Below are 26,688 nucleotides of genomic sequence, written 5' to 3'. Positions count from 1 at the left end.
CACTTCCGGGTTTCGATCATTCAGGAGCCAAAATGTTTCAGAACTAGGGTGTTCGAAAACCAAAGTATGACTGTATTTTTAAAAAACTGAAAAGGCCTCAAAATAGGGGTTTAGAGGAGACAATGCTTAGTTCCTCCCTCTTCTGCTCCCCAGCCAACCTCTTCCTGCTGATTTCTTCCATCTTGGGAGCCAAGACAGCCGGGACACACACACAGTTTGTTCAGTGGTTCATGGAGGAGTGCGTAGACTGCTTGGAGCAAGGAAGCCGTGGCAGCATCCTCCAGTTCATGCCCTTCACCATGGTGAGCGACTCCCATTTTCCTCTTGAAGATTTCTGTAGTCTCTCTTCGGGCTCTTGGTCCATTGCTGCTCTCTAGCAAAGCTTTTGGCTTATAGGGGGTTGCAGGAAGACTTCTTCCATGTGACCTGATTAAAGGCCCATTCCCTGCAGTTTTGCTCACTCAGCAGTCACAATTCAACATGGCCCCTGGGAAGTAAGGAATCATTAAGAGAAGCCACCTCCATACCTTTGGGTGCCCTATTTTAGCCCCTTGAACTTCTGAGCCGTGTGGAAAGAACTGTCACCTGGATCTCGGTCCTAGTTGGTTCTTTGCACGCCAGAGTTCAGTTTTGGATGAATTTAACAGATAGAGACCCACATAATGTTAGAGCTAAACAGTGGTGTACAAAACAGGTGGTTTTGTGTGTGTGGCGATGATGCACTGTATGCCAGCAAAAGTGTTACTATGAGCTAGGTGTGGGGGGGGGGGAGGGATGCCTTCTAAATACCCAACAGTCATATGACCTGGCCCAGAAAGGCACAAGCAAATCTCCCCTTTGCAGTTCCCCAGTGCATGTAGACCAGTCTTCTCCAACTTGGTGCCCTCCAGATGATGCAGCTCCTATCTTCTCTGACCATTGGCGTTGTTGGCTGAGACTGGTGGGAGACATACTATAAAACATCTGGAGAGCACCAGGTGGAGGAAGGACGGTACAGATGATCCATATGAATCCTAAGAGTTCAAGTCACTTTCGTTAACTGTTGTTAGGAAAGGCAAACACTAGAGGGAGTCTGTTGGCAGGAAATGACAGCTCCAGAGACAATGACAGAGGAGTAAGTGAGGGTCACCCTTAGCTGCAATCCTGTGTACAATTACTTGGTGTAAAGCCCATTGAACATAGTGGGACTTAACTGCTAAATAAGCATGCATAGGAATGTACCATTAAACACATGTCTTAGGTTGAGAGAAAATGTACTCAAGTAACATAATTGATCCCTTTCTCTGACTCGTACATGCACATACCTTCCTGTTTGAAGAAGCACTAGAGATGTGAGTTTTGCAGAAATATGAAGGTGGGAATTGTCCCCAGCTTTTGATGGTGTCTGTTGTGTGCATGTAAAACTGTATGTGTAAAGCTTTATTGAGTATGCACATTACAGAACGTTGGGGTTGATGTAGAATGTAATCCTGCAGACTTTTCAAAATCAACCAAATCACGTGTATAGAAAAACAGATGAGAGGGAACAATTGTTGAAAGGAACAAAATACTAATAATAATAACAACGGTTGTCATTATTATATTTAAAAGCATCCTTTTAATATTTAAACCAGGGCTCAGGAACCTGCGGTCTTCCACCTCCCATCAGCTCCAGCCAGCGTGCCTAATTGGGGATGTTGGGACTTTTAATCCATCAACATCTAGAAGACCACAAGTTCCTGCTCCTGGTTTAGGCTCAAGCAGAACTTCTGCTGTACCTGTTATTCTGCTTTACCTGTTATTCCACTTTGAGCATAACAGGTAAGGTTCCAGTATCTCCTCAGCTACTGTTAATCCTATGCTGGGAGTGCCTAGGCCAGAAGGTATAAATTCTCATTATCAACCTCTTCTTAAAGGGAAAAAGATTTCATGGGGAAATCTACTCCTGCACCACCCTGGAATTTCCAGCTTCCTCAGCATCCAGAAGACTCTGGGAAAAGAGGGTTGTGTAAAGGCCAATTAAAGACTTTCATGCCTTGAGGGAAAGCAGAAAGGAAGAAGCCCAGGCCAAGGAGTTTAGGTCAACAGCTCCTGAACAAACTTCCAGTGGCCTGAGATACGCCTGCTGTTCTCTTGTAACTCTCCTTATCCCCTGTATTTCAAAATTGTTAACTGCCCAGAATGCCTTGGAAGAAAGAAAGACAATAAAAAAAAATTTATTGACATTTTGTAGCCATTTATAGCCTACAATTCCATGAATCATGCCCAAGTCTGCTAATATTTACAAATGCAGTAAATAAATATAAACATGCGATATGAGACACAGGCTAGGCAGTGCATCTGGACCAATGCCACAAGCTCTCTTCAGTTGTTGCTTTGCCATGGAGGAAAATGGGTCGCTTCAAAGAGGAACCTACACACTACACCCCAGAGCTCATTCTGCTAGTATCTACTTGCCACTGACATGTCCTCCTTGACATCTTTCCCCTTCTTTACTTCTGGGCAGGTGTCGGAGTTGGTGAAAGCATCCACCATGTCTAGCCCCAGAATTGTGCTGGCCATCACGGATCTCAGCTTGCCTCTGGGACGCAGGGTGGCTGCCAAAGCCATTGCTGCCTTGTGAGCATTCCACAGGCCCTGCTGCAGGTGAGAGGGGGAACCCTAAGAGCAAAATCCCACCAGTGGGATAATGGAGAACACTCTCTGTTCCAAGGAAGCTGCCACTTGGTGTGTGTTGAATTGCGCACATGCTCTACAGAAGTGGGCATTGCTTTGATGAGAAAATACACCAGGGCAGACACCCGAGTCTGTTTCCAAGGCATCTCAAGAGTGCCCTTCCAGTCAGTTTGGAGTCCCCATGATTGCCACCCCAGCTTTACCAAGGATCCTTGGCATTCCAAGTCTTTCAAGCCACACTTCCACTTCTCACACCTGTGACGTTTGAATGTGTCCATCAGTTTTTGCTACTGCTTCCCTCCCCCTTTTGTTTGTCTTGTTTTTATAAATGCCTGGGTGTATCTTTTTCTCTTTAATGGTCAAATACCTGAATGAAGCTACATTTACAAGCAGCACATCCCATTACAAGGTGTCTCAGAAGTGCCATTGTTTTTGATATTTTTAAAAGTTACAGAAATCAAGAATACAGAATACAGCTGTATTCTTGTGTGTGTGTGTGTGTGTGTGTGTGTGTGTGTAGAGAGAGAGTTTTTATTCATTTTCAACAATATAGCAGTTTAACAATGTACATGTTTTCTCAATCTAAAAAATACAAAAACAAATAAAAAAAGTTTCTGATCAAGACATCATTATAATTACATTTAACAATTTTCTAATTAGGTCTATTATGTTTCAGCGTGGAACAAAGCCAGCCTGGTCTGGGGCAACCAATTTGTACAAGAAGTGTTTTATATGATTGGCTAGCGCAGAGGTAATATCTTGTAATCTTGATTTATCAAATAGCTTTATTCTATAACACTATTTTCCTCTTCAGGAATATAGAGGCTGAATTTTGCAAGCAGGAGAACGTTGACAATCCTACATGCTTCCCCTCCTTGTCTTTGTGCATATAAGTGTAGATGATTTCAATTGATTTTTTGTATAAATACTGGGGAGAATCCTTTTTGTCCCCTCTTAATAAATTCATATGGTGAAACACTGAGCTGTGTTTATCCCCTGGTTCCATGACCATACCTTGGAAGCAGAGTTTGGGATTGCACACATAACTGAACATTCTGGGAATCTCAGCAAATTTCTAATCATTATGGATGCAAAATAGACTTTGAAAAGGAGGCCGTTTTTGGTGGGAATCCCAGGAGCTCAGATAGGATAGTGTTGGACTATTGAGCAGGGGTTTCAAGGCACCCAACCTCATTTTATTTAGCCCTCAGCACATTAAAATTAACGGAGTCTTGCGGTAGCTTTATTATGGCATAAGCTTCCATGAACTGGAGCCTACCATCAAAAAAATCTTACACCATATTAAATTTGTTAGTCTTTAAGATGCCACTAGACTTTTATTTTTCTGCTACAGCAGCCTAACCTGGTTACCCTTCTGGAAAAATGTTTGCCTTGAAATGGGTTGCCTTTACATTCCTAATCTAGGATTGCTGTAGATGAGGAAGTGCCACTAAACCCTATGGTTTCCTGGAAATTCCAGAATTTGTGAATGTGATCGCTCATCGCAAACAATTTGTCTTATTTTATTGCACACATGAGTAATAGTCAGTTCATCCTGCATTCCTTCTGATCCTTGTGGCAAGGTCAAGGGGTGGTGGGTTTTTTAAAATTACCTTTGGAATTGTTTCCTTTCAATATACCATGGAAGACTTGGTGAGGATCATTAAGGAGATAGCTGTAAAGATTATTGCTACCACCAGTTGAGTTCTTTGTGACATTGCTTGAAACCTGCATCCCAGTGTGTAGCAGATTTCGTTTGAGTTCTAGCAAGTTGGACAGGGGATGTCAGAGAGCTGGGTGGCTTACAAATTGGGGGAGAAGAGTCTGACCAATTGACTCCGCCAGAGGCTTCGTGTCATGCACTTATGTGCCACACAGCTGGGACAGTTTGCTCATGAGAGTGGTGGGGTTCCTAATCTAGAACCCAACCATTTTCATGCTGGGTGAAACTCAAAGCCGAAAACTAACACTTTGTGATGACGTTGGCCTCACCCTACTTCCACACACATTGTAGGGTGGCATCATCCTGGCAAAACTGCAGCCATGTCAGATAGACTCCCGCCTAGCTTCAAGCAATTTGTGGGTGGAGGGAAAAGTTGTCCAGAATCCATTCATGGAGATGAATGGGCTTTGCTCATTTGGTGGGGGTGGAATTCATCATCATCATCACTTTTAATTTGTATACCGCCTTTCTATCTTACAATACTCAAGGCGGTTTACAAGCTGAAGAAACAAAGAATGTACACCCTATAACAATCTAATGCAATACAAAAATGTGATAATAAAACATAGCTTTAAAATAAGCAATCAAATAACGTTCAACAATCATTAGAATAGAATAGAATAATAATATCAGCATACAAAAATTAAACAGAAACCCACTCTTAACAATTACAATAAATAATTTCAAAACTACAATCGATAAAACAACAGAAAGCCACAGCGCAGAAAACAATACAATACAAATTGAGGAACAGAGACTGGAGGGTGGGGGCAAGGCAGGTGGAAAGAGGCCTTGCCTGATGGAGTCTCTCCCCTCACAGTTCTTCCTCCAAGACCAACTTCCTTATGAGGAGTCCCAGGGCCAGGTAGAAGGAGGCCTTGCCTGATACAGTCTCTCCCCTCACAGTTCTTCCTTCAGGAACAGCTCCCTTATGAAGAGTCCCAGGGCCAGAGGGTGGGGCAAGGCAGGTGGAAGAAGGCCTTGCCTGATGGAGTCTCTCCCCTCACTGGAATTCAATTGTACCAGTTCTGTAAGGAAGTGGTTTCCCCTTCAGATCAAAACTGGTTAATTAAGTGCATACAGAAGAAAAATGGGCAGGAAATTCAAGCAAGTGAATGAAGCTGTAGTTGCTTGGTGAAGGTGCATGAAAAGCCCTGCCCACTGAACAGTCCAACCTGAGTGATGGCATGACAGTTCCTTTCCCACCACAAGTATCATTCCTGTCCTGAGCCAATATTTGTTTGCTAAAAGCAGTGTCAGTGCAGAAGGGCTGAAAAGAGTATCTTGTGAAACTTATTCCGACACTTCCAGCTAACATCCAAAGCATCAGACTCCTGCTGCTTCACCTGCAGAAAGATGTTGCAGGAGGCTTAATATTTAGTTATGTTCTCTACAGCCATGGCAGGCACTGCAGCCTGCCAAAGCTTGACCTCGCCCCCCAAAGACGCACTCCTCCATTGTCTCCTGAAAAGCTACCTATTACCTATCTATATGAATGCATCCATATATCCTGCAGTCTAAAGTGATACGATCCATTCTGCCACCTCATTCCTTCCTCATGGTGCTGCATGTATAGACCAAGCCTGAGCTGGATGCTAATCTAAAACTTGTGCGTGTTCCCACAGCTAAGATGCCAAATCATCACACTGGACATAACCCACAGGCATGGAAAGAGGAGTCACTCATGCATTCTCTTTTCCCCACCCCACCCTCTGTCCTTCTGTATGAGATCCAAATATTATTGGGGCTGAGTCTAATGATATGTTTAGTGGTTCAGAAGTCCCTGATAGCTTATAGGGAGGGGGACTAGGGAAATTCCCAGGATCTTCAGTAAGCCCTTCCTGATCTCCCATTGGATCCAGTAATATCTGAGTGTAATTTACAGGTATTCCTAAAGCCGTTTCATTCAGGATATCCTGGGTGTCATAGCAGCTCTTGCACATTTGCCTCAAGCGTTTCCCAATATGAATCATGAAACCCAAGAGAGTCTGAGGCATTCTAGACACGAGCAGGACCTAAGCATGAGGTAAGGAAACCTCACCACCTGCAAGCCATGCTTGTGGGAATTGCCTGTGATGTACAAAGAAGACGGCAAAGGAAAAACTGGGAATGAGCAGGGTTTCCAATCAGATTCTAGATTATTTGTTTGGCTGGCGCATGGCAACATCCCCATGTCTCAATCACACACAGGCACATAGCCAGCGCACAGCTAGCCTGAAAGATGGCCAACCAATCTCTGCAAACTGGACTCTGCTGATATGTATTCCATACAAATTTTAATGGGAATTGTGATCTGAACTCGGTAGGATGGTCAGCCTTTTGCCTGGTTGGCTTGGTGAAACACGTAAAAGGGACCCTAGTGGATTTGGAGTGGATGCTGTTCTTGGAGTCTGGTTTGTGTTTCCTTCCTGTTTGGCTGGATGAGGAAGCAACAACTGACCCCAGATCATCGTCCAGAACACTGTTGGTTGCCAGGATTTGCACTGGAGCAAGTACGCATGAAATTAATCTCAGGGTGACTCAAAGTAAAGTGGTTACACTCTGTATTGGAGAGTGCTTATGTCTGTTTTTTTCCTTCTTATTTCCTGTGTACAAGATATAAATAGCAGCATGAGTGGTCGTCCAATTCTTATGTAACCCCCTAGAGTTGGAGTGACTTCTTAAAAACGAAAGAGTGGGCCATAAATCCCACAGCCCAGGGAGGGGATGATCAAGGTCTATTGCCTGTTACAGCAGTTGATTGACGTTGGTAGAGCAAGGGACTACAGAGGCCAGAGTTGTAAATCTAGGGAGTTGAAATATGATGGAGGCCTTTGGCATGCGGAAAGTATGTCTGTAGAGCCTAGGCTCTAGCATGACAGGGTGTGATAAGAATGTGAAAAGAACATAGCCCAAATGAAGCAAACTACCAGCCCCTCTCCCGCCCCAGCTTCTTGTTAGAGACTGCAGTGGCCCAACAGCAGAAGTGAGTAGCCTGTGGGCCGTATCTGCATATGCCCCCAGCAAATTAGCAAATTTGAAAATCCAAACAGCTGCCAAAATAGCTACATCTCAGAACAGGGACGTGTTTATTGTTTTGTAATCAGAACAGTGTATGCTTTCAGAAGTAGCACCTGATATTATGTTATGTTGAGTAACACTATATGAGTTCTATTTTTCTATAGTGTATTACATGTTTTTTATTGAAGATACAGGGGCAAAATTATATGAAAGTCCAACAGCTGTTTTATTTCCCTTGCATTTGGATACACTCTTAACTAGCAAAAGGTAAAACTAGAGATGACTGACGCACACAAACCGAGGAAAAACAGGTGACAATTGCAAGCAAAAACTCTTTAAATGTCTTGTCTCATTCAAAATCCAAACATTTTAAAATTTTACCATCTTACAGCTGTCATTGTGCAGACTCTCTGTGCAAGATTTCATGAAGCTGGGACAAATAGTCAACACAAATAGAAATGGATAACTAAGGAGTATTCCAAGCCAGTGTGAAACTTACACATTTTCCAAAACTGCTTTTTCTATCCAAACTCATGGTCAGAGTCACAAGCTTGTCCTGTTGACCCAAACTGAAAGCAGTGTTGGTTTGTGGGAAAAACCGAGCTCTCCTGTTGAGAAGTTCAGTCCTTTTTGTTGGCAGCTGCAGACACTTCTCAACATTTTGCAACTCAAGGCTTCCCTTCCCTTGGCCCAGCCTGTTGAAGCTAAGTCAAGCTGATGCACTTGTCAAAACCGAGGTTAGGAAAATGTGATTTCTGCAGGGATCTGTCTGAACGTGTGGAAAGCAGAAGGAAATGCTTTCGCTTTCAAAGAACTTGGCCTAGCAGAATATGTCATCAAGTCAGAATTTAGCAACAATGAGGAATGACTTCAAAGAATCCCACAGGTGTCTGAGGGACCTCAAAGTAGGGTGGGGTGTCATTCTCATTTGGGTGCCCAAATTTCAAGCATGAAGCCAAGAATGAGGGAGAGTGAACAACTTCACCGTACCCAACTTTTCAACTTCCACTAACCCACTAAAGTGGTTGTATTTTGGATCATATCTGTGAAATCCAGCTTTCCTTGCCTCCCCAACCAAAGTGATGTTCTTTCCTTCATAGCGGCCAATTATTTTAAACATTCTACTGGCCCCTTCAAAGAATGTGTGACCAACCACAAAACTTTGAAAGCACCACTGTCAGGATGAAAAGATTGCCAGCAGCTTGAAATAAGAATAATGCCAGACCCAACACAGTCGGAACACATCCTCCTTTTGGGCTGTGTTTTTTGGTGGTTCAAAATCAGTTGAAGTGAGTGAAGTAGTACATGTTAATATTTAAAGGCACCCGCCATAAGTAAAGAGTCCCTTCTCCAAGACCATTAAGTCCAAAGTCCAAATTGCTTAGCTGCACAGCTGTTTGGATTACATACTTGGGATAGTCAACATAATGCTAAATCCTGATGTTTGGAAACAAAGTATGCTTCCCCATCCCCATCTCCCCTTTCTGCTTTGCATTTTAAGGGTTTTTTCCTTGTTTGTTTTCCCACTCTCCTTATTGTTTCCCCCCACCCTCTTTCTTTCTGTTTTTCCAGTATTTGGTCTTAACCTTCCAACACTAAGCTCTTAACCTTTCGTTTTCTCCACCTCTCTGGTCCTGCAACCTAGGCAAACAGCAAGCAGGAAGTGCCACTGAATAATGTAGCAATTTTGGAAAACTTTCTGGTCTAGGGCTGATATGTCATGGCAAGCTGCCCAGGAAGTGGAAAAAGTAGGTATGAACCAACAAGCTTTGACAGAGATCTGACCCTGTGACCGAGTTTGGGTAATCCTAGTGCAAAAGTTTATTTGCCTCAGGAACCATACGCGAATGTGTTGGACTTCGGAAAGGCTCAGGCCATTTCCACACCATACAATTAAAGTGCTATGATACCACTTTAAACAGTTGTGGCTTCCCCACAAAGAATTATGGGGGCTGCAGTTTCTTAAGGGTGCTGAGAGTTGTTAGGAGGCCCCTATTCATCCCACAGAGCTACAGTTCTACCAATCAATCCTTCCTTACAGGAAACTCTGATAGTTGTAGCTCTGTGAAGGGAATATAGACCTCCTCACGATTCTCAGTATCCCAGCTGCTGCCCCTTCTCCCACCCTTGGCCTCACCCAGATCTGGGCAGGGGGCTTGCCTGCTGCCACCGCTGATTTGCCTCAGGTGGCAAAATATATTGGGTCAGCCCTGGTTCCCAGGATTTTGGGAGCGGGAGCGAAGTGCTTTAAAGGTATGGTGTCTATGGACTTGAGATCTGTGGTCAGAGTCAGAAACTGGGATTGTAAGCCTTCAGACAAAGCAGTGTGAGAGCTGAGTCATGGGTCCTCCTCCCTTCAAATCAAGTCAATAAAATTTTAAGATGACTATATCGGAAACCTGGATACGTTTGTGGGTGGAACCGCCTCCTCTTTTGCTGTTATTGGGGTGTAGCTACATGTGATGCTAAATGTGTTGCTGGAAATCTATTTCAGGTGTGTGACAAATTCAGGTTTAAGTCTGGACGCATTCCACACCAGCCCCATCACCTCAAGGAGCAAGATGGCCCTGGCAGCCATCCAGCTGATAACTCAGCACCCAGGAGAAGTGTTTGCCTTCAGAGTAGGTTCAGCTAGTCTGGAACATGCCTGAGGGTGACTTGAAGGTGTTTATTCTTATTATTGCCTTGACTATCTGGAGCTTCAAAAAATGTTGCAGGGTGTGTTCGTGTGTTCATGTGAGGATTCCCATTTTCTCTTCTGAAGTTTGCTGAAAGGTAGCCCAGCTGTGGCGCTGTGGGTTAAACCACTGAGCCTAGGGCTTGCTGATCAGAAGGTCGGCGGTTCGAATCCCGGCCACAGGGTGAGCTCCCGTTGCTCAGTCCCAGCTCCTGCCAACCTAGCAGTTCGAAAGCACATCAAAGTGCAAGTAGATAAATAGGTACTGCTCCAGCAGGAAGGTAAATAGCGTTTCCGTGCGCTGAACTGGTTTGCCAGAAGTGGCTTTGTCATGCTGGCCACATGACCCGGAAGCTGTACACTGGCCCCCTCGGCCAGTAACGCAAGATGAGCGCCGCAACCCCAGAGTCGGACACGACTGGACATAATGGTCAGGGGTCCCTTTATCTTTACCTAGCCCAGCCCAGCTTATCCTGACTGTTTATTTCTTTCTGCAGATTATTTACAGTTGAGGAATCGACTGTTAGATCACAATCAGTGTACAATCTGCAGATAATTGAGCCTGTACCATCTTCACATGTAACACTCCCCAAATATACACAACAACCGAGTGGTACAAATGAACAAGCGTACACCCTTTCATACAACTACTTGCACATGTACAGAGGCAGCTTGTGGGTGTGTTCATTGTCATGTGTGGACAACTGTGGCGTGAGGTGGCTGCCTAAAATGGCAAGTGCTGGGGATGGGGAATGGCAGCGAGGTGTGTGCCACAGTGCCTTGCCCTGCATCTCTTTAGCCAGAAATAGCCAACACGGTACCCTCAAAAAGTTGCTGGACTCCCAGTTCCCATCAGCCCCAGCCAGCATGGCCAGTGGTCAGGGATTAGTCCCTGCCCTAAGTTTGCTTACTGCACTCAGGTGTGGTAAAGCTGCAGTCAGCCTCTTTAGGTGGTGCGTGTGTGTGTGTGTGTGTGTGTGTGTGTCATTTCGTCCTTCAGGGAGCAAAATGTTTTAGGCCAGCCCTGCTTCTTAGCCTAGTGATTCTTCCGTCACGCTTCGTGTTGGCCATCAAATGAGGGTCATGTGTAGGGAGAAAAATCTTGACAATTTTATTTTAACTGGTTTTAATTCTGAATTTTATATTATTGTTACCTGCCTTGGGACCTGCTTGAGAAGGATGGGTAAAAAAATTAGTAGTAGTAGGAGTAGTAGTAGCAGCAATAATAATAATAATCTTTGGCCCTGCAGCCATTTTCTCTTCAGCCACACCTTTTTAATAGTGCCCCTTCGTATATTTGGTATGTTCCAAACACAACTTGAAGAACCAAAATAAAGCTGTGTACCTACCATATGTTTAAAGTACATCCCCATCCACCCTAACAAAGAACCCTGGGAACTGTAGCTCTCTCTAAGCATTCTGGGAATTGTGAGGAACAAACTACAGTTCCCACAATTCTTTTGAGGCAGTGCTCTTTAAATTTACCCTGGCACTTGGTAACTGAAGAATTTGGTTTTCTGGCAACCCCAGGATCACCAGAAGGAATAGTGGTCACTGTTTTTAATGCTTTTAAATATAATTGTTTTAGAATGTTTTCGTTTTGGAATTGTGGATCAGTGGCGACCTGGGCTCCTAATAAATAAATTGATTTATGGCATGTGCACAGCCTAAATTATATTTATTACAGTACTGTACTACAAACTAGAGAAAAAAGGGACGTGGCTTGTTATGTGCCACTCCTTTGGTATCAACTGCATCCACACCATACATTTAAAACTTTGACAGTCATAACTTTCTCCCCAAGGATCTCGGGTACTGTAGTTTACACCTCACAGAGCTACAACCCCCAGCACCTTAATCTATAGTTCCCAGCCATGACTGCTATAGTAGTATAAATGTGCTTTAACCATATGGTGACATCCTCTGAGGGCTGTTTTGCCTCCTCTTTAAAAGGTAAAGGGACCCCGAACCATTAGGTCCAGTCGTGTCCAACTCTGGGGTTGCGGCGCTCATCTTGTTTTAATGGCCGAGGGAGCCGGCGTACAGCTTCCGGGTCATGTGGCCAGCATGACAATGCCGCTTCTGGCAAACCAGAGCAGCGCACGGAAACGCCATCTACCTTCCCGCCGGAGCGGTACCTATTTATCTACTTACACTTTGACGTGCTTTCGAATTGCTAGGTGGGCAGGAGCAGGGACCAAGCAACGGGAGCTCACCTCATCGCGGGAATTCGAACCGCTGACCTTCTGATCAGCAAGCCCTAGCCTAGGCTCTGTGGTTTAACTCACACCGCCATCTGCGTCCCGTTGGCCTCCTCTTTAAGGGGACCTTAATGGCAGGGGTAAGACGCCTCAAACCTGAGGGCCCTCTAGTGTAGCCCTCTAGGCCTCTGTTTATTTTCCATATTAATTGTGTACAAATTTATAGACTGCTTCCCAGCATAAAGCCATATAAGGACAGAATAAAACACAGAAGCACCAGCTCACAGGATAAAGCCAATTCAGTAAAGCCTGAGAACAGCCTCCTCAGGCTACAGCCACCCACGGGATAATGCCTACACATCCCTGAGGCGCTTTTGCCTAGCTAGAAAGTGTTTGACTGTGACAATGCCTCTGGGTTTCCTGTATAGTGAGATATGTGTACGGTGTGCATAGAAACTTACTGCTTTTGTGTAACTGGAATGTCTTTGGTACAAAGGTCAGAGTTGCATCCGTTGCTCTGCTCACTTTTGCGTCTGGTGTTATAAGAATTATAAGGTCTCAGATATAAATTAAATGTTCATAAATGTACAAGGCAAACACATACATAAGTATATAAAACACGTGTCTGAAATAGTGCAGGAGAGCAGTCCTGAAGCCATTTTGACTCTCCCGGTGACCTCAAATATTTTTCTGCAAGGAGAAAGGAAATGGGAAAGCCTCCCCATTGTCTTTTGCTTACGAATCTTGTCTTAAGGGCATATTTGTGTATGAATAGGGTGAGCCTGTGACCTGGATTCAGGAACTAAACTATTAACCATCACAAAAGAATGGTCAGACTGCCCAGGTAAAGCAATCAGTGACCATTATCAGGTACCCTGGGAGACAGGATTTCTGCTGTAGAACGCCTCCTGTAATGCATTTCTGCTGTAGACTGCCTCCTTCTGTGATGTATGTATGATGCTTTTTGGGGTGGTCTAGAGCTACAGGGTGGGCAATTTACAAAATCTTTATAAGGGGTTGTGCACCATTGATCTGGGTTCTCTCTTCCCTCCTGTGTGTGGGGAGTAGGGACCCTGTTGCAACAGTATAAAGATCAGGCTTACTAGCCGCTTTGGTTCTCAATATTCTCTGGCTGGCCTCTGTTATTTTCTCCTACCAATAGGAAACCCACTTAAGGACTCTATATGGGCTCTTGGGTATCCCATAAGGGAAAAGGAGCATTTCCCCCCCTTATAACACTGGCAACACCTCCTTTTTTCCTCTGGCCCTGCTCACCATGAGCATTTGGCCCCTGGAAGGTTACCCCTGGGGAAATATGACCGTCAGTCTGAAAAATGAGCCCCTTGCTTTGCTTCTTCAGAAAATGTCCCTGCCTTGCCTTCATTTCAAACCCCCGCCACCCCCATTTCTGCCCTCAACCCACTAAACAAAATATCTGATGCCTTGTCAGCCTCTCGTGGGGTGTTACTCTCTGTACAGCTACAGGTAGGTAGCCGTGTTGGTCTGCCATAGTCAAAACAAAATAAAATAAATTCCTTCCAGTAGCACCTTAGAGACCAACTAAGTTTGTTCTTGGTATGAGCTTTCGTGTGCATGCACACTTCTTCAGATACACTGAAATAGGAGTCACCAGACCCTTAAATATAGTGAGGGAGTGGGGAGGGGTATTACTAAGAAGGGTGGTGGGAATGGGTGATCAGCTGATAGGTGTGGAAAACCTGTTGACTGTTAATGACTGCAATTGGTCTTGCAGGGAAAAGGCAAGGGGTGAGATGGCTAAAGATAGCTTTTTCATGTATAATGAGATAAGAATCCAATGTCTTTGTTCAGACCAGGTTTCTCCATGGTTTTAAGTTTGGTGATTAGTTGCAATTCAGCCACTTCTCTTTCCAGTCTATTTCTGAAATTCCTTTGTATTAAGACAGCTACTTTGAGATCTTTTATAGAATGTCCTGGGAGATTGAAGTGTTCTCCTACTGGTTTCTCTGTCTTGTGATTGTACAGAGTAATGGATGATGATTCCTTTTGTTTCCAGCTTTGTCTCTTCACTTGCTCATACCAGCGTAGCCAAAACCTACATAGAAAAGGGAAGGCTGCGGGAGGCAGTGGAAGACAGGAGTGCCTGGCGTGCTCTGGTTCATGGGGTCACGAAGAGTCGGACACGACTAAACAACAAGCAGTCTAAGCCTGAGGTTTGTAGTAGTACCAAAAATAACCCCCACCCTTTAGCAAACAAAAAACAACCCCCCCAAACCCTAAATGAATGGAGGGTTCCCAAACTTCCCAGGGAGAACCAAATGGGCACAGAATAAGGGCGATTGGAGTAGGATGGAAAAGAATGAAGGATAAGCGAGACTATTACTTCTGAATAGATTATATACAGGGTTATACTGCACTATTACTCACAATTCCACTGAAATCTATGCATCTTCAGTTAGTTGAAATTAAATTTTCACATTGACTTCAGTTGGACCCAAGAACACCCGTTAAGTGCATTTCAAAACATTTCTGCTCAGATGTAAATCCTATTGAATCCAGTAGGGCTTACAGGTATGTGGGTATAGAACTCCAGCCTTTGCATTCAATCCATTATTGCAGTTGTTTTCACGATAAGGTGGCCTACGATTATGGGGAAACTAGACATTAGACCCGTCTTTGTCATGTGAATGTCACTTTTTAACTGGGGACATCTCAGCTCCCCCAACTTATACCCCGCCTCGTATGAATTAGTTACTCTCATGCTTCAGTTGGGTCTCACACATTAATGAACTTCAACACCACATTTTTGATTGAACAAATGTTAATTTTTATTTCTATTCAGAAATTGCATACACCACATCATCATAATAAATAAAATAAATAAAATTCATTTTCGGAAGAAGTAGTAACAGAATTAAAACCCGATTGCTTCCATTGTAATACCATCGACTCTAAATAGAAATATTCAGCACTAATCAATGACCCAGTAGCCAATTATTTATACCTTTTAAAATAAAAATATAAATAAAATTTAAAAGTACAATGTCCATTCCATTTAGTGTCATGGTCAAATAAATAGGTATTTATATCCTGCCTTTTCTACTTGTGTGGGGGTGTTCAGAGCAGTTTACAGTCACAATAAAAGCACAACTACTCCTGCAGTGATGTGACAGAAAATCTAAACAGCTTCAAAAATAAATGCTTTGCAATGCTTCAGCTGAGCTTAGGCTCTTAGCCAAATTCCAGATATTTCTCTATCACCTCAAGACATTTACAAGTCATATCATTCCAGCTGCCTTCTGTTGCAGAGACTTGTAATGGAAGAATATGAAGCTAGCAAGAGTTCTGGTCCAGTTTTGAAGGAAAGAACAGTTAGCATTGGTGGCGGACTAAAATCTGCAAGCAACATCGTACCTCTAGCAAACTGCAAAGCGATTTTAAACAAAATACGAAATTGAATTCTGCACAGATCGATGATTTACGTTGGTTTAAAACAAGTTCATTTAAATAACAAAAACAGTTTACAATCGTAAGTTAACATTTATTTAAAAACCTCAGTTAAAAACAAAACAACATCCTCTAGCGTAGAACGTTACAGGAATAAATCAGATAGCAAACAGGAAATTAATGCTTTGGTTTCTAGATACATCTCTCTGTCTAAAGCAGGAGTGGGGAAATATATGGCTCTCCAGAGGTTTCATGGACTACAGCTCCCATCAACCCTGACTTACTGACTACAGTGGCTGGGGCTGATGGGAGCTGGAGTCCAGCAGCCTGTAGCTGGCCACAGGTTCCCCATCAGTGGTGTAAAGGCAGGACCAGCCCTACCATTCAACAGGGTGAAGCAGGTTGCTTCATGCAACTTCCGGGGCTGACACACATATGTTTGTGTTGACTTTTATTTTATGGCCTAGTACTACACGATTCACCAGGCAGCTGAGTCTAGCTGCCATTTTAGTTTCTCACAATCCCCCCAACAAGAGGATTGCGAGAAATTTAGATGGCAGCCTCTGGCCAAATCCGGGATCCACTGATAATACAGCAACTGTTCATAGCAGTTTCAGAATTATCTACTGGTGCTGTTCCAACAATAGGTATGTGTGCTTATGGTTCATATTCAGTGTTGCTTATCTATAACAAGTACAAGAAGATGCACAGCCCAGCATGTACCCAGGAAACTGCCAGAGGTGGGAACTAGATACTCCTGTTGTTCACCCCCCTGCAGTTTGGTCCGACTACCAATAGCCAGTACTCTTAATGTTTAAATATTAAACAGTGATTTAACATTGCATACATCTTGACATGTGCGCCACAGCAAGGCTGTAAGTGTTGCAAGATGCACACGTAAAACTTGCTGAAACTCCCTTGCCTTTGATAAACAAAGGTTCTTATCAAACAGTTAATCTGACAGTTATCGGCATAAATATTAAATAAGTAATAAATACTCTTAATACCAGAGAAATGACCAAAGGTCTGAGGGGGGGGGGAAATAAGATGTAGAACATTTGTTGTTTTTAAGATACGATAAATAAAAAATAAAATAAATAAGCACAATAAATTAAAAAACGCACAGTTGTAGGAATTGACTCTTAAGGATATTTCACTAGAAATCCAGCAAAGCAAACAAGATCTTTCCATACAAATGTCAAGTTGGCGTCGCAGGAAGAGTACATTTTATTAAAAATCAAATCCAAAATTGCAATTCTACAAAATGCTTGAGATGAGCCAATTCCAGAAGTAGCCAATGTCTTGGGTTGATTCCAGTTCCCATCATCCCTGAGCACTGGTCATGCTAGCTGGGGCTGATGGGAACTGGAGTCCAACATCTGGAGGATAGCAATAGTTCACCCATGGAGTTGTTGCAGGAGTCTCAAGTCAACACTATGATAAAAACAGCAACAACACCCAATTGCTAAAGATGCCCTGCATCAGTCTCTTAAAAAGTCTAGTTTAAAAAAAACAACAACCAAGGAATTTAGTTTGGCACAAACAGAAATGCTAAATGCCCAAACATGGAGAAGGCTGTCCAATTAATTTGGAGAGACATCAGAACGTGGGGCTGTGCTTGACTTTTGATTATAAAAAAGATAAAGATTAGTTCAGTTAACAAGAGTTGCCGGTACTTCCTGCTGGTAGCAGCAGAACATCAAACTGGGCACAAAGTGACTCCTTAAAAATGATGCGTATGGTGTTCTGCTACTTCTTTCTCTAAATATCCTTGTGCCTTTTGTTTTTCTTGCTTTTGCATGATAACAAGCGGCTTTTAAAACTTTACAATAAATACAATAAATAAATAATAAAAAGTTAGGAGGCTGGAATTCTGTAGGTTGGGAGGAGTCTAGGCAGAAGAAGTACATCCTCTTGTTTCAGTTTGTTATCACCTATTAGATCCTCCTTAGGATGCACAGGGCGCTTCCACCTCCAGGGTGTCTTAATCATCTATCCCTTCACATTATGAATAACAATGCCTCAATGCCCGGGCAATTGCTTCCATGAATTTCTCAAGGTTGCGGACGACAAGATAGCTTCCGATAGCTCTCTGATTTTGCAAGTCCAGGGTTTCTCCCTGGGGGTAGGTGACAGTGGACACTGCACTCTCAAGTATCTGAAGCAGGGAGATAGAAAGTGGGGTGGGGAGAAGAGAAATCACATCCGTTATTGAAATGCAGCTGTTTGCTAAGTGCCTTAGAGGATCATTTTTTTCTTGACAATTGGATGGCCTAACTTGGTACCCTTTTGCACCTTGCAACCCCAGAGCTTAGAGAAACTAAGAAGCTTTCTAAAGAGAGATCAAACATTCCTTGAAATACAGAGCACCAGTCTTCACAACATTAGATATGGAGAACTCTAGATCAGGGTGGGACTCCCATCAGCCTCAGCCAGCAAGGCAAGTGGTCCAGGATTATGGGATTTGCATCGACGGGGCTATAAGCTCCCCATGCCTGCAAACTGGGAACACTGAGAAGGGGGAGAAGAACTGAAGTTCCAGGGGCTGTGTCTTAAGGAGGAGGGGATTGTGGGTCATCAATTTCCATGAGCAGGAATTATCCTAAACAACTACACCCTTTAACAATCACGCGTTCCTTGAAGAAAGGACACAATGACAGCTAGAGGTATCGAAGATTAATACCCTGACATGCTAATCAATATGTTCCAAAAGAAATCAAGGAACGAGTCCAAGGGAAGCAGAGGGGATGAGCTGCCTGTCTCAGAAACAGTCTTCATCTGCAGTTAAGTCTTCCATATTCTGTCTCTGTGTTGCCCATGGAATTCGGTGGAACAGACACTGATACAATAGCAGCCAAGACAAGCCATGCCAGAATATGCATCTGGGTTGGTGGAACTGCAGCCAGCACGGCTGCTGTCACCACTAGGGGCATCACCAGTCTTCCAGGAGGGGAAGCAACTATGAAGTGCAGACAACAGACCCTGCTAAAATGGCTACGGATATTCCTGCTCCCACAGAACTTGGTGCAAGCATGCAAGGGCTTCTTCCCACCTGTTCTGCCCCTCCCTCAGCCCAAGCTAAACAAGTAGTAAGCCAGCTTCTCACCTGCCGCTGGATGTTGGTGGAGAGGTTTGAGAGGTCCAGCTGGAGGCCAGTCACTCTCTCAGAGAAACTTGGCAGTATCTGGGCAACATGCGAGAGGCTGTGCTGGTAGGTGCTGAGGCCTGCCTGTATCTGGTTGAAGCAATCTTCCTGCAAGAACAAGATTTAAGGGTGGGGAAGAAGGGTTACAGCTTTTGTCTGGACAGACCTCTCTCGCTCACACACACAACTTTCCCTGGTTCCCGTTTAGGCTGGAGACCACAATTTTTCACATCCAGAGTGTTGACAGTATTTTAAAAGGGGGGCTTGTTTAAATTATTTAGGACATTCATTCTCAGGGCAGTTATGATACAGTCAATCCATTTTTGCATCTACAGAGCAAGATCATTACAGCGAGGCAGAAAGGTGCTTTCAGGTAGGCTGATGAGGATCTTCTATGGAACTACAATTCCCATGAACCCGAGCAAACACAGCCAATGGCCAGAGATGATGGGAGCTGTAGTTCAGCCATTTCAGTAGGGACACAAATTTCTTCACACCTGATGTGGATCACTGAAAGCAATGTCTCTGAAACCAGTTTAAACTCTTAAACACTATACACAGCAACCCAATTTAGGGTGTGTTGTGAGTTTAAGTAAAACCATGTGAGATATTAGAAATGGCTCAGTTTGATCAAATGTGGTGGGGAAAGAGCAGAAGAACAAATGAACAGTTCAAGTTGGTATAAAGCAGAAGACTCAGTTTCCCCTGCCAAAGAACAAATCAGAAAGAGGCTACAGGTTTAAATATTAACTTAAGGTGGGAAAATTAAAGAGGGTCACTCAGAATAAGTGGCAAGAGGAGAAAAAGTTTTCCCATAGTAGGCAAGCCAAGACATTGACATTCCTTAAGTACAAAGGCACAGCAGTCCAACATCTATATTATTGCTCAAGCTTTCGCTGAGCAGGCCAGTAGCAATAAGATTGTTAAGAAATATTTGTTGTGTGCTAAGAAAACATGAAGGGGATTTTTCTCTCTGCATGCTCTTATCAGGGATACTTAACTATTTGGTAATACTCCTCAAAGTTGAATACACAACATGTTACAGAGGTGTACCCTGAACAGCCCCTGGAAATAAGGGTACCCCTCACCAAACCTCATTTGAGCCCATGATCGGCCTCAGAACTCATTTTGAGTGCTAGGAGGGGACCTATGGAAGCGTATTTGGGTATTTGAGCATGTATGGAGTCTTCTTCCTTTGTCACTGGTTAACTATAACCAAACTTTGTAATGAGTGGGCAGGGCTTCTAGATTAGATACGTATTAGCCTCAATGATTTTTAACAGCTAGCCTTAAAGTGTAATTTGTTTTAATTTGCTGGTGGCTACCAATTTCATAGTCCATGCTCAACTGAATGTGCACATGTAGTTCTAAAGAGAAAGCATGTATTGAATATAAACAGAGAATCCATGTGGCACCCAGGCATTCATTTTGGAAGAGGCTTGTGTGTGCGCGCACGCAACTAAGACTGCACCTATAACCAGCAATTTTTTTGTGTGGGTGGGGAGGGCAGTCATTACTGCAAGTCAGTAGCCCAGCAGAGAAAAAATGCTCCTGGTTGATTTGTAATAAAGTTGTCCAATTTATCAGTGAACATACTAATGCTAGATATTCTGGTGCAGTGGGCTCTAATCCACAAAAGTTTGTGCCATTATAAATGCAGTGAAGCCATCAGGGCTGGATTTTGAGGGCAGAGGTCCAGTGCTACGCTCAGCAGAATGAGAAGGAGCCCCCACCCTGGCAAAGCATCATGGCTAGCTTGCCGTGTTAATAAATACACATTGCCACCTAAAAAACTTCACCTCCACATAACAACCATTTTGTCCAAAACTAGTCAAGTACAGCATATTTTAAGTGTGCCATAAAACTCCTTTTACTGCTTCCAACAAACAGAGCTACCCCCTGGAAATTGTAATGCTACAGTTTTTTACATGGCTATCTAGATGCCCCTGAGATTCTTTCCTCTTCCCACCAACCCCACCCTTTTGCAATCAGAAAAGGCAGATCCTTCTGTTTCTCATGAGCAAGCCCTTCTGTTAAGTACATAGCTAATCTAATCCACTCAGAATCCTTTACTTTGCTGGCTCATTGCTTAACCTGAAAACGCGCCGAGTCACGATTGCAGCACCAGGGGAAATGGATGACATCTGGTTTGCTTACCGACAGGAATTCCCCCTTAACCCTCAAAAGTGTATTTTTGGCAGTCGGCCAGGGAACTACTACGTCAGGCGTGGACTGCCAATCTTAACCAAGATTTTGACATGAATGAAGGATAAGGCATGCAAAACACATAGAATTATTGCCACAGACCCTGCTCATGCACACATACATCTCCTTGCATTGGCGGCACAGCCAGGCATTTGCTGAAGGACCACACCCAATCAAGGTGGGGGGGGCATTAGGAAGAGCCCCCTAGGCCTATGGCAACTAGGAGGCAAGCTCACTCAAGGATGGGGCTCACAGAGGGTGCCACAAACTGGCCATTGTCCATGTTATAGCTGTGCTATCGTTTTGTCCCCCAAATGAAATGGCCTCAGTTCTCTAAGCATTTCCCTACAGCTTTACAGCTAAAAGAAAAATGGGAGAAAGGACAGACACTTGCTGTTTCTCATAGCGGGCATGAGAAATAAATGTGGGAAGAAGCTGGAGGTGAGGAGCCTGGCAAGAAGTTTCCATAGCTGGTAGGCAGTCAGGAAGCCGGTTGCTCACTTCTTTGAGGACCCAACACTCCTTTTGGTTCTGGCTTCCTTCCACCTGTTGCTGCCTGCATTATTTGTAAACAGATATTGCAAAGCTCCCACCTTATTGAATTGGTTCCCCCCCCCCTCCCTGGTGGTGGGAGTGGGCGGGAAATATAATTGCACATTAACAGGAACGGGAAATATAACTGTTCAGGGCTTGCTGCTCACCTTGTTACAGAGGTCTTTCCGACAATGGGAATAATCAACTTGCTCGATGCGCAGGATTTCCTGCACCAGTTGCAGTTCGCTGTCACTGCCAAGCCTGAATTCTTTGCGCTGTGGGCAGCAGGCGGAGGGAGAAACAAGGAGTTAAGGCCAGAAGAGACAAAGGCCCCAGTAGCCAATACAGACATATAGCTTGCTTGCTCCCTACTGGCAACCCCACGAGCTCCTACCACCTGTAATTTTTTTTACAATACTTTAAAAAGGCATTGGTGATACTACCAGGAAGGCAAGGGCTCCCCAATACTTGCTGCCCACCACCCAGCCTTGCAGTTCGTAAGAGTACAGAAACCTTATCTACTCATTCTGTTAACACAAGACCTTGTCTCTGCCCTGCCCTCACAAGAACCTAATCTGCCCCGTTATTTAGTGCCTTCGCTTGAATAAGGAGTCCATAGTAAAGGATTACATGTCAATAGACAGATCAACATCTATGGGATCACTTGGAATGCAGCAGTAAATTATTTCATAGAATAAAGGGAGGTGTGAATTCTACAGCAACACTACAATAGTGCAGAACAGTTATAATTTATGAGTGCAGCGTTTGCAAACCACAAAGTTTCCAGTCCTTATGTTGGGAAGCTAAGTTATGCTCTCAAGTGCATGAACTCTCAGAAGTTGGAGGAAGAGACTGATGAATACTATTTCTACTGTTTGGAAAGACCTGCAGAAACCTCTGCCTTTTTTCGTAACAAAATTGGAATAAATTATGCCACACTGAAACTACTGAAAGCACCAACACGCAAATATCGCACACCCAAAATGCCAACCAAAGAATCTGATTCTAGCTGAAGGGTGGCAGACTGAGCAGCACATACTGGCATTCATCACAACGTGACTTTTCTTCCGGTTTAAGTTAGGCTTGGATAAGAGAAGGATTAAATGCATTTTTACATCAGTTTGACAGATCTAGTCAAACTAGCCCCTCCGCCCTCTGCAGGGAAGCCAATGAGAATGCCAAAGCTTTATTCATTGTCTGCAAACAATTTCCCTCCTTTTGTCACTGAGGGAGGTGACCTTTCCAGGTTGGCACAACCTCACAAATGCTGGGAAAGGTAAGATCCATGCATTTGTTCAGATTAAATGGGGCCAGGGCTGGGAGAGACTCCCACAATGCTAGAAGGGAGAAAGCTGCGCTCTCTATGGGGTTAAGTCTCCGGGGCAAGCTGCAATTTCAAGGAAATGCCGGGAAAGGAGTCCCATACCAGAATGACTTGCCAACTATTTTGTTTATCCGAGAACTCAGCCCGATGGGAATAAGTTATTTGTACTGGAGTTTACAGTGGTTCAAAGCCAAGAGCTTCACACTAATAACTGTCAGGGCATAATCACTTTCCAAGTTGTTATGTTACTGGGGAGGTGTGTTATATACAGGATAAATTAGGCAGTTTTTCAGGACTGGGCTCCATTTCTGCTCAAACCCTTCCTGGCACAATGTTTGGGAGGATCATCAGTTGATATTTGTACTCTGAGATTCACAATGCACCACAGTTTCAAGGAGTTGACACTTTTTAAAAAGGTGGGTAAACAAGGGATAATACGAGGAACTGGAATTGGTCCTTCAGGATTTCTCAGGAAGTTTTTTTATATCATTGATCAAGGCATCCCTTTTAGACAGCTGCCTAAATCCACAGGTTCTGCCAGTGTGCATAAACTGTAGATTTAGGCTTTGATCATGAGCAGACTTATCCAACCTGTCGGATTCTGAGTGTTGTTAGGCTACAGCACCCATCACCCCTGACCATGCTTGGGTGGGGCTGATGGGAGTTGTAGTTCCAAAACACCCGGAGGGCACCAAGTTGAAAAAGGCTGCTCTAGACAAACTGTACACCTTCATCTCTGCTGTATTCATTGCCCAGCATTTTCCTCTTTTGCTCGCAACAACTCACCAGATCATTCTTCATTTTAGCAACATCCTTCCTAATCCTAAGCACAAATTCCAAATTGTCGAGGACGGAGTCTGGGTACCCGGAAGTCTCTGGCAGGGGTGTAGCTGAGCACATCAACCACCACAGTGCAACGCTGATCAGGGGGAAAATAACACCTGGAGGAGGAAGAGAGAGGGAATGAATGAGGTCATAAAGATAGTCAGTGGAACAAAGAAACAATAATTTCCAGCACCAGTATCATTGGTTCCATGAGGTTGTACAAGAGAACTTCCCAGTGGGCTGCATCCTGCAGGTCAGATCTCCCAGGCTCCCACTCCCACCTTTAAAGGTACTACTTGCCATTTCACCTTCCTACATGACAGGAAGGAATACCTTTCAAACAAGCTCAGGGAAAGCATGATTTAGAAACACATGGCTTTCTTAAAAAAATATAAATATACACTCATTTTCCTTCTTTAATCCAAGGGTCACTTACCCACTTCGTTACAAAACTGGGGGGCTAGATGTACTACTCATCTCAGAGCCATAGCTACAGGGAGGATGGGAGGCTGGCCCTCAGAGAAGTTCCAAGCCCCCCTGGCCTGAATTTTAAGCTTTCAATTTAATCAATAAGAGACACAAAAGGAAATGCTTTTGATGGCTGGCCTAGCCTGATACAGCAAGTATTCTGCCCAATATGGGTTGATACTTCAAAGATTATTAAAACGCAAACCCGGTTTTTAAAAACCACACAGCTGCCCTTACTACCAACTCAGCCCAGACAGTGTGTTCTATTTTAACTGGAGTTCGGGTCCACAAAGTGCTGTGTCCACACTAGGCAAGGGGGAGAGGGAGAAGTCCTGGATTTAGATCACAGAATTGTAGAGGTGGAGGGGACCACCAGGGTCATCTATTCTAGTCCAACTTGGGGTCGCACCCACAACCCCGAGATTAAGTGTCTCATGACGCACAAATGGGAGAGGGGTGTAAATGAAGGGATCTTGTTCTTTTGGAGGGATCTCCCCTTGGTCAAGTATATCTTCCGGCAGGCGGAGGAAGTAGCCAGAACACTCCCGCTTCCACTTGTTGCTGCCGGGTCGCAGCGGGTACTTTTGCCAAATTTGTTCTCGCAGTAAGTCATCTGCTTGCTCAGCCCATTTTGGCGGCTTTTTTATTTTTTGCAAAGAAAACCATGAGTTGGGGAGGCGGAGGCGGGGCTGGCAACACGAGTATGGAGACGTCTTAAATCCCCCTCTCCACACATTTAGGATGCATGGTGGTAAATCCAAAAGTACTCAAGCGTAAAACAGAACTGGCGCTTGTTAGTTTATGCTCCTGTTAAGGCAAAATAAAAAATAAAAAAATTCCTTCCAGTAGCACCTTACAGACCAACTAAGTTTGTTCTTGGTATGAGCTTTCCTGTGCATGCACACTTCAGAAGCTCCTGTTAAGGGTTGGAGATGGGAAAAGAGTCAGGGGGGGGGAACTCAACCCCACCCAGAGGATCATAGTATCTTATATACATCCCGAAGTTTCTGGCTCCCACGCCGCTTAAACCCGCCGCCCTTTGGTTTAAAAAGCGGCGTGGGAGCGGCAGCCGCTGAGACGCGCCTGCGCGCAGGGCGTGGTTTCGGCTGGATTGGCTGGTCAGTGGCAAATCACTTTTTAGCTACTATAGGCGGCGGACTTCAGGCTTGCGAGGGTGCGGAGGGGGAGTGTTTTCCTTGTGTTTTCAATAAGTAGACCCGCTAATCTGAGCCGGGTGGAAACGAAAGCCCATTGAGAATTGAACAATTACCCCAGGAAGTTGTTTCGAGTACGAAAACTAAACCGCGCTCGCAGTCCTCCACGCAAAGACCCACCTCTGCAGTGCAATTTAGGGTGGAATTTTGCTGCCGTCGTTTGTTTGCTTAAAGAAACCCGGGGTGAATCCTGGCCGGTTTTTATTGCAAGATCTCCACCCGCAGATTTGAAAGCAAATTAGAAAGCAAATTGAAGACCCCGAAAAGTACTGCTAAAGTAGTGTGGAGATCAGGGAGTCATGCGGCAGGTAGTTCCAGAGGTTAACGCTGTTCCGCCTTTCCAAAAAGTCACAGGGGGACCTCTTGTGAAACTTAAAAAAGTGTCTCCTTCGAGCTCGTTTGAGGAACGATATGAAATATAACACAGAATAACTTTTGAAAGAATTTGGCTTTTCTTCTTGAGCCCGTGGATTAAATAGGGAGGCTGGGAAATCTGAGCGAAGAGTAGTCTCCCTGCCCCTTTAAGACTTAAAACAAGGAATCAGCCCCTTGCTCAGAGAAAAGACTTAAACAAACGAACAAGCCCAAGGTTTATTAGCCTTAAAAAATCTCTCCAAGCTGGTTTTACCTTAAACCGAACAGCCCACCATCCTTTCTATAAGAAAACCTGCTCTTCTGCTAAAACCTGAGACTCTTCCTCCTTCCCTATCCGCCGCCCCACAAATGTATGAAACAGGCTTTCAGCTAGGTAGGTAAATAGATTTGCCCTCCTTATAAATAACCAAATCCAGCAGCGCTTGTCCCAAAGCATGCAACTTACCAGCTCGCTCGACCTCTGCGCCAGGCGCCTAGGACGGGCTGACCAAAGTTCGGTACTTACTTCGTTCTGAGCTCATCCTTCAAAAGACTTTGAATCTCTTTGCTCCGGACCTCCTCCCACTTTTTTTTTCCTCCTCCTCCTCTCGAGATGCCGGATGACGGCTTGCCTGTACTGTACTTCTGCCGGGAAGGAACACACCAGGAGCAGGAGAGGCTTGGCTGCTTCTGTGTCCAAAGAGGAGTGTGAAAAGATCCTTCGGCCATTAGGGGTATTTATAGGAAGTTTGGGGAAATTCCTCCGATGGAATTAAAGGTGTGGCCATTAACGCAAATTGAGAAAGGGGAGTAATTTTTTTAAAAAAATATATCCTGTGGGTCGATGAGTAAATAGAGTAATGGGCTCTGATCTTCATAATGTGCTTGGGGTGGGGATCCAATATTTTAGTTAGCAGGGCTCCAATCATTACCTTTT

General features: G+C 44.2%; 2 protein-coding genes across 3 annotated transcripts in view; one reads left to right on the top strand and one right to left on the bottom strand.

Moving 5' to 3' along the window:
* MED24 (mediator complex subunit 24) overlaps positions 1–2,675 on the top strand; it is a 53,782-nt gene extending 51,107 nt beyond the window's left edge. The window contains 2 exon segments of the mRNA XM_033169167.1: positions 154–302; positions 2,486–2,675. Of these exon segments, the coding sequence (XP_033025058.1) occupies positions 154–302; positions 2,486–2,602 (266 nt within the window). The 3' untranslated portion in view covers positions 2,603–2,675.
* Positions 2,676–16,013: 13,338 nt separating this feature from the next.
* On the bottom strand, positions 16,014–26,456 carry LOC117059328 (myelomonocytic growth factor-like). 2 transcript variants are annotated; one of them, XM_033170967.1, is made up of 5 exons: positions 26,278–26,456; positions 23,677–23,831; positions 21,734–21,841; positions 18,789–18,935; positions 16,014–17,840 (listed from the first exon to the last, which is right to left on the bottom strand). In XM_033170967.1, the coding sequence occupies exons 1-5, from the start codon at positions 26,291–26,293 to the stop codon at positions 17,688–17,690; spliced, it is 579 nt and encodes a 192-aa protein (XP_033026858.1). In that variant the 5' UTR covers positions 26,294–26,456; the 3' UTR covers positions 16,014–17,687. The 2 variants fall into 2 exon arrangements, with proteins under 2 accessions (XP_033026858.1, XP_033026859.1); XM_033170968.1 differs by having other exon boundaries at positions 26,218–26,288.
* Positions 26,457–26,688: the final 232 nt, after the last annotated feature.

The sequence above is a fragment of the Lacerta agilis genome, chromosome 14, assembly GCF_009819535.1.
Source record: "Lacerta agilis isolate rLacAgi1 chromosome 14, rLacAgi1.pri, whole genome shotgun sequence".
NCBI classification, from domain to species: Eukaryota; Metazoa; Chordata; class Lepidosauria; order Squamata; family Lacertidae; genus Lacerta; species Lacerta agilis.
This window is presented reverse-complemented; position numbering and strand designations above follow the sequence as displayed.

What these genes read in the sequence shown, in the direction of transcription:
- LOC117059328 (XM_033170967.1), bottom strand. An exon ending in CTAAAATGAAGAATGATCTG is followed by an intron (nt 21,842 to 23,676) that starts GTGAGTTGTTGC and finishes TGCTGCCCACAG; the next exon opens with CGCAAAGAATTCAGGCTTGG. An exon ending in CCACCAACATCCAGCGGCAG is followed by an intron (nt 17,841 to 18,788) that starts GTGAGAAGCTGG and finishes TCCCTGCTTCAG; the next exon opens with ATACTTGAGAGTGCAGTGTC.